At 43.6% G+C, this 7,464-nt stretch overlaps 1 protein-coding gene and 1 non-coding gene across 3 annotated transcripts; both read left to right on the forward strand.

Annotated features, from left to right (window-relative positions):
- Positions 1-531: 531 nt before the first annotated feature.
- LOC115283723 (melanoma-associated antigen D2) lies at positions 532-3,462 on the forward strand. Of its 2 annotated transcripts, XM_029930059.1 has the most exons (6): positions 532-636; positions 730-772; positions 1,092-1,154; positions 2,227-2,341; positions 2,730-3,136; positions 3,327-3,462. In XM_029930059.1, exons 1-5 carry the CDS (start codon positions 588-590, stop codon positions 3,126-3,128), a joined length of 669 nt encoding a protein of 222 aa, XP_029785919.1. In that variant the 5' UTR covers positions 532-587; the 3' UTR covers positions 3,129-3,136; positions 3,327-3,462. The 2 variants fall into 2 exon arrangements, with proteins under 2 accessions (XP_029785919.1, XP_029785918.1); XM_029930058.1 differs by having other exon boundaries at positions 2,730-3,462.
- Positions 1,940-2,069, forward strand: LOC115284517. The gene has a single exon (XR_003905263.1). It is a non-coding gene; the product is annotated as a small nucleolar RNA SNORA11 (small nucleolar RNA).
- Positions 3,463-7,464: the final 4,002 nt, after the last annotated feature.

Here is a 7,464-nt window from a genome sequence, read left to right on the forward strand (position 1 = left end):
TCCCACACAGAGTTGGAGCCCTGCACACAGTAGTGGTGCTTGATTATGATTGACTGAAGGGTGTAGAAGCCTGAAGCAGTACATTCCTACTGTCAGTTTTCTGTTTCTCTAGAAGCTTCCCAGGAAAGTAGACCTGTCATTGCTTGTCTCATCATACTGGCTTCGATAGAGTGGTTTTCAAAGGAAAGTTTCCTGGTGTGGGAGAATCATGGTGCTCAAAGGACAGGAGCATCACTGGGGCTGTGCCTAGAATTCTCTTGGAGCAGAGGGATCTGGGAGAGAAAGGAGAGACTCACCCAACCTGGGTTGTACCAGGTTTCAGGCATTCTTCCATCCTCCAGGGGAGGATTGGATTTTCCCATTTTACTGAATAGGAGACTGAGGCTCAAGAGTCTAAGTGCCTTGCCCAAGGTCACACAGAGCTTGAAGCATAGACTGGGCAGAATTCTCTCATGTCTGAGGAATCTGGGAGAGGCTAGCTTAGTGAACTGGCTGGTGTGTTTTTTGCAGAAAGCAGCTGGACATAAACCTTGTCTCTACCTTGTTATTTTCCTAGGACTAAGGATTCACCAAAGCTGGGTCTCCTCATGGTGCTTCTTAGCATCATTTTTATGAATGGAAATCGTTCCAGTGAGGGTGAGTGGCTGGGCATGCAGCTGAATGGGTAGCCACAGTTGGAATTCCACATGTTCATTTTCTGTCCCTATCTCCTCTTGCCTCCCCTTGCAGCTGTCATCTGGGAGGTGCTGCGCAAGCTGGGGCTGCGTCCTGGGTATGACTGGGCTCTCTCACTGCTTGCTGTCCATATTGTCCTTTGACAAGAGAGGAGTCCCAGGATTGCATCAGTCTGGTGGTCTCGTGGAATGGATGGGGGTGCTCATAGAGGGCCCAGGGTTCTGACCTGGGTGGATGGAGAAATGGTCCCTAACTCTCTGCCCCTGTCTCACTATCTCTTGGGCGTCTGTGGAGTTTTCCTCTTGTGCTAACAACTTCTTTTATCTGTTGAAAATACTTCTGCATATATCTGCAAAATGCCATATATGATTGATTGATTAATTTATTTTTTGATGGATTTTTCTTTCTGCTATCAGGATACATCACTCGCTTTTTGGGGATGTGAAGAAGCTTATTACGGATGAGTTTGTGAAGCAGAAGTAAGTGTATGTCTGGTGATGGTGTGCTTCATGTGTTTTGCCTGTTTCCAGAGCTGAGTGATTAAGCTATAGTGCATGTGCATGTGCTTAAGCATGTGTGTGTGTGTGTGTGGCAGGTGGTCGGTAGCTTATTCCTGAGGTAGTGAGAGTGAACAGGAGGACACATTTCCTGACCAACATGTACTCTCACATATGCCCTCAGAGCAATTCTTCAGGGTAGGATTGTCATCACCAGCATTGTACATGTGAGTAAACTGAGATTCAGAGAGGTGAAGTGATTTGCTTAGGGGGTTACACAAGTAACAAATGGAAGAGTCATATTTAGATATTGGACCCAGTGCCTTGGTTCTTTTTACTATGCTAACCAGAGCTTTATAGAAATTAATGTCCATATAGAAAGGCTATATAATGATAGTTGAGGCAGCCAGGTACTATGCTGGGGGCTTGACTTGTGCATCTCATTTCATTTTCATAACTACCCTGCAGTATAGGTGCTGTCATCCCATCTCCACTGTCAGTTGAGGGACCTGGGTGTCAGTGGAAGTGGCCCTGGCTGGTAAGGGGCCCATTTGGTCATGGAGCCCTCTTGAGCCAGGGCTTATTGGGTCTTGGGTTCCTAGAGACATTAGCATGTACCTGCATGTGCATGTGCACACACATATACACACATATTTGGGAGTATGCACAAAGTATGCTACCCTTGGTGGACTATTTCTTCCCTTTATAGTCATTTTCTGTGGTGGACTGTCTCAGGTCTCATGAGGTTATAGACATGACACAGTGGTGGGGTGTGCTCAGAGCAGGGGGCCTGAAGAAATGGCTCCTCTGTTCACAATACACCCAACAAGAATCTGGGTTCATTGCAACAAAGGGCACAGAACTTGTGGCCTTCCTATGACCAGATGCCCTATATGTATCTCATCTTGCACCCCCACATGGCTTCTGGGCAGGACCAATGAGATAGGGCTCAATATTGGAAGAAAATTTATAGTATTTAATGGGGATGTACAGTCCATACATGGGTGGGCTGTGGTTTTCTTAGACATAAAGGTTTTCAACTTTTCTTTTCAAGGTACTTGGACTATGCCAGAGTCCCTAATAGCAATCCCCCTGAGTATGAGTTCTTCTGGGGCCTGCGCTCCTACTATGAGACCAGCAAGATGAAAGTCCTCAAGTTTGCCTGCAAGGTAATTGGATAGCTGTCCAAGCTTGGCATATCAAGAGCATGGAGTGCCACTGGCTAGAGTAGGCTGTGTGTATACCAGCCTGCAGCTCATACATGAACATTCTAAAGCCTCTGTTAATGTGCCATTTATCTGAATTATTTAATTTGTACAACTAACGTCATTATCCTACACCAGGTGAGAAAACTCATGTTCACAGAGGTTGTTAGGTAACACATCCAAGGTCACAGAGCTAATAAGTGTCAGAGCAGGGATGGAACATTAGGTACATAATTACTAGTAGTGTTTATTATGTTGTTATTGTCGTGTAGAGCATGTAGCATGGTGCCTAGCATAAAGTAGGTGCTCAGTTCTTAGATTCTGACCCTTCTGATGGTTATTTCTTTTTTAGGTACAAAAGAAGGATCCCAAGGAATGGGCAGCTCAGTACCGAGAGGCGATGGAAGCAGATATGAAGGCTGCTGCTGAGGCTGCAGCTGAAGCCAAGGCGAGAGCTGAGATTAGAGCTCAAATGGGCATTGGGCTTGGCTCTGAAAATGCTGCTGGGCCCTGCAACTGGGACGAAGCTGATATTGGACCCTGGGCCAAAGCCCGGATCCAGGCGGGAGCTGAAGCTAAAGCCAAAGCCCAAGAGAGTGGTAGTGCTAGCTCTGGTGCTAGTGCCAGTGGTGGCTTCAGTGCCAGTGCCAGCCTGACTGCTACTCTCACATTTGGGCTCTTCGCGGGCCTCGGTGGAGCTGGTGCCAGCACCAGTGGCAGCTCTGGTGCCTGTGGTTTCTCCTATAAGTGAGATTTCAGGTATCTACTTAGACTGGGTTGGGACGGCTTGGGCCTATGGGGTTGGGATGAGGAACTGGCTGGTTATAGGAAGGCCAAAGTTGCAGGACCATATGGAGCATATGGGGAAAAAAAACCCATTGCCATTTTATTTCTTCCCTTTTGATGGCTATCAGTTGACTTTTTCAATTTATTTTACTTGTGTTTTCAGATATTCCTAATCCCAGCAGTCTTTCTCTTCAAGCCAGGGTGTGTCCTCAGAAACCTATTCAACACAGCACTCTAGGCAGCCACTATAAATCAATTGAAGTTGACACGCTATATTAAATCTATTTGCCATTTCTGAATTTGTTGCTTTGTTGTTGTTGTTTTGGTGGGCTGTCACATTTTGGTATCACATTTAAAAATGAATTGGGAGAGTTTCTACCTCAGTCTATATTTATTGGATTCAGCGGAGCAAGATTAGCATGCCTCTCTGGGATAGCTTGGGCCCCAACTCTAGTCTGCAGTACAGGCAGGATTGTAATAGGGTGGGGAGTCATGAGGATTGTAAGCACAGAGTACACACTTTAAGCTGAAGTGGGCAAGTCTGGAGCAGAAAGGAGAGGTAGAGGAGACTGGACATCAAGTATAGGCTCTCTTTGAGAAATGTGAATGAGACATGGAGGAGAGAGAGATAGATACTTAAGGGACATAAGGGAGTAAGTGATTTTCTGGGGAAAGAGGTTTGAGCAGACAGGACCCAAAAGACAGGGAGATGTTAAAGATTGACTGATGTAGCCCTGAGGAGGTAGAAGGGTAAGGTCTGGGAGAATGGACTGTTAAGAAAGGACTTGGAGAGGGGACTGTGGAAAGATGGTAGACAATGGGAGGCCCCAATAGAGGATGGAGCCCATGATTTTTGAGAAAACTTTCTTCCATGGCAAGGTGCTCAATGGAAAAAGAAGATGAGTTCATTTATTCCAAGGTTTTGGTTCTGGAATAAGGACACAAGATCAAAGGCAGTGATTATGTGGGTCTGTATCTTCATTAATGTGTGCACAGTGCCTGACACAGTAGATACACAGAATGGTGGAAGAGGTGGATCATGGGACTCAGGCAGGCTTGGGGAGGAAGATGAGGAAATTGGGAGACTGTGTAGGTAGGAGACTTGAAGCCTACAAACAGCAGAACGTTAAAGAAATACACCAAGTATCAAGTGCCTGCTATATGTCCGGCAGTTTTCTAGGTATCAATGAAGAGGTGTTGACAGAACTGGAAGGATGAGCTAGGAGACTAGTCCTATGGTCAGACAGTGGGATGATTGTAGTTAAGAAGATAAAGCAGAGAGAAAGTGATGGTAAGGCCCAAGGAATGGGTGCTTAAAGGGGAGCGAAGACATTTCCTAGAGATGAGGGAGGGGTCAATAACCTGGGGAACAGGGTATTGGTTGGGTTATTCATGTGGACAGTGAAATCACTAGGGAGGGTGGCAGGAGTTGGGGTAGAGAAGAGCACTTGGAACCAGGTGCCAAAGTACACTTGTGTGGTTGAAAGTGTCCTCCCAGCTACACTGCCCACTAAGGGATAGGACCCTCAGATAATCCAGGATCCACCTTCACCCTGTTTGGGTGAGTATTTCCCTGGACCTTTCTCTCCAGGAAGCCCCCACCCTTTAAACCCCCGATACCAGACCCCTAATCACTGGGACAGAGTCTTATGGAGGACCTAGTAATGGCTCCCTCTTCCCTCCTATAAATTCAGCAATAAAGGAAGAGTCTTAAAACCCAACTCCATATAAAGCAAGGCAGCTCCTTGCTTATGGCCATGAACGGAGACTTGCTTTTGCTGCTGAGGTGTTTTTCAATGGAAGCAGAGGTTCTTTGCTTTCTTAGACCATGGTTTCCTCAGGGGTACCTAGGAGAGGTAGACAAGGTCAGGGACAGCTTAGGCTTAGGAAGGACTCTTCCTAAGAGTACCTAAGGGTACTATGTCCAAGGACCCTCTCAGATTTCCAGGTGATGTCTGTCTGAAATGGAATGGGGAGGTGATGGGATACTGGCAAGGACCTTGGGGCTGTAATTCTAATAATAATTCAGTTAAAAGTGTTTGATAGAGTTAAGAGTGTATCATAGTCCTGGGAGAATTCTGCCCTTTCCCCTTCCCTCTGCAGACCAATGGGCTTGCAGGGCTCTCCACCTCTTCTCCCTTCATGCAAGGCCTAAAATTTGACAGGACAAGGGGTTGGCTTATTCCTCCCCAAATATAAGGACTGAAGGCATGTGGAGCAGGGGGAAAGAGATCAAGTCTGGTTCCAGACGAGTGGGGAGTGGTCAGAGCTGGGAAGAGGAAATGGGGACAGACTCCAGTTCATATTTTTCCAGTTCATATTTGTCAGCTTGAAGGCCATTACTCCAGTGAATAAACTCCCGCAATTTTTATTCTTTCTTTTACTATATCATTTATTAAATTCCAAATAATTCTAGATTATATTATACATCTTTCCCTTGGCTAGATGAAAGAGCTCTTAGAACAGTTTCTCCACCTATTCTTCATTATCACTCCTTAAGAAGCCTTTTTTGATAATTTGTCCTAATTGCTATTGCTCCCTCTCATGAAATTTCAATACCATAGATCTACTGTATATGTCTAATAACTATGTATATTTGTGCTTTATACATAAAATATTTAAAAATTTTTTCTAAATGTTTTATTTATTTCTGAGAGAGAGAGAATGAGCAGGAGAGGGTCAGAGAGAGAGGGAGACACAATTCAAAGTAGGCTCCAGGCTCTAAGCTGTCAGCACAGAGCCTGCTGCAGGGCTCGAACCCACAAACCGTGAGATCACTACCTGAAGTGAAGTCGGATGCTCAACCAACTGAGCCACCCAGGCACCCCAAAATATTTTTAAATTAAATGCAGGGTTAGTGATGACTCAAATGTTTAAGTTAAAAGTTAGTATAAAAATCATAAAAGCTATTAACATTTAACTTTATATAACTATTTGCTGAACAATTTTAAGTGCAATTTATTTACATTATCGTGTAATTCACATTGTAATGTATCAAATTACATATGAAAATTAGCCATTTTTTAAAAGTAGGCTCCACACCCTATGTGAGGCTTGAACTTACAATTCTGAGATCAAGAGTCACATGTCCTACCTGACCAGTCCAGCCAGGTGCCCCTGAAATTAGCCATTTTTATAACTGATATGATAGCTGTGTAATAAGATTTTTGAAAGTTATTCACAACATATTTTTATAGCAAAAGTAAAACAATTGAAAATTTAAATTATTCTAAAACTATTTTTAGTGAACTTAATTTTTATGTATTGTCAACAGTTTTTTTTCTTTTCATTACTTGACATAAATAATGATGGATTGAGTAACTTTCATATAATTAAATCGAAACTATTTTAATTTAATTCTCAAAGCCCAAATAACACAAAGGCACTGAGGATCAAAGGCAGTCAGTGGCAGCAAACGGGCACAGGCAGGCCACTTCTTACTATATGATTACAATGGAGCAACAGATTGTAAATCCTCCAATCACAGCCATCTATTCTCTGAGGTTTTGTGATGCTGCACTTTCATATGTTTTATGTATCTTCCATGACTTCAGCATCATTGCTACTCATGTGATACCCAAGAAAATCCAGTAAGAGAAATTAAAAACAGAATTAAGATTTTATCAGGTAGGCTTGAGCCTTGGAGGATCACAAACTATCATAATAGCTTATTTTTTGCCTCCTCAAGAGTTAATTTTTACCCCTTTGGGGGTGATTACCCACTGCCCCATCCATCCTTACCCCCAGAATTTAAAAATTGAAAATGCAAGCCATAAAATAATCTTTCCTTAGTGGACTGAATAAAAGAAGGTAGAATGAATGTGGGTAGCCAGGAACAGGGTGGGGGCAGGGAGAGAGAGGGAGAGAGAGGGAGACAGAGAGAGACAGAGAGAGACAGAGAGAGACAGAGAGAATAAGAAATATCTACCAGAGACCAAACATTTGTAAGAACAAAATGGATAGCAAACTTTTCCCCAAACTTACACTTTCAAAAATGCCTTGGTTCAATATAATGCTTCTAATTCATGTATAACCACCATTCACCCCTTCTCCAAAATGAGGTTACCGCAAATCTTATCACCTACTATCTCCAGCTCCAAGTCAAGTAATTGTGGACTATTCCTTTTCCTATTCTAATTTTCTTTCAATCCTTTGTAAATATTCTACAAGCTATGAACTAAATTGTAACACCACAGCTGTCATCTTCCACCTAGTTCCTTCTTATCAAGCAGAGCAGCATCTGTAAACCATGCCCCTGGGGTTTTTCTTGTTTAATACGTTGGTTATTGGAAACTACACAC

This window comes from Suricata suricatta, chromosome X (assembly GCF_006229205.1).
Source record: "Suricata suricatta isolate VVHF042 chromosome X, meerkat_22Aug2017_6uvM2_HiC, whole genome shotgun sequence".
Lineage (NCBI taxonomy): Eukaryota > Metazoa > Chordata > Mammalia > Carnivora > Herpestidae > Suricata > Suricata suricatta.

What these genes read in the sequence shown, in the direction of transcription:
- LOC115283723 (XM_029930058.1), top strand. Translation starts at nt 588, where the DNA reads ATGGTGCTTCTTAGCATCATTTTTATGAATGGAAATCGTTCCAGTGAG. An exon ending in TGGAAATCGTTCCAGTGAGG is followed by an intron (nt 637 to 729) that starts GTGAGTGGCTGG and finishes CTCCCCTTGCAG; the next exon opens with CTGTCATCTGGGAGGTGCTG. An exon ending in TCCTCAAGTTTGCCTGCAAG is followed by an intron (nt 2,342 to 2,729) that starts GTAATTGGATAG and finishes TTTCTTTTTTAG; the next exon opens with GTACAAAAGAAGGATCCCAA.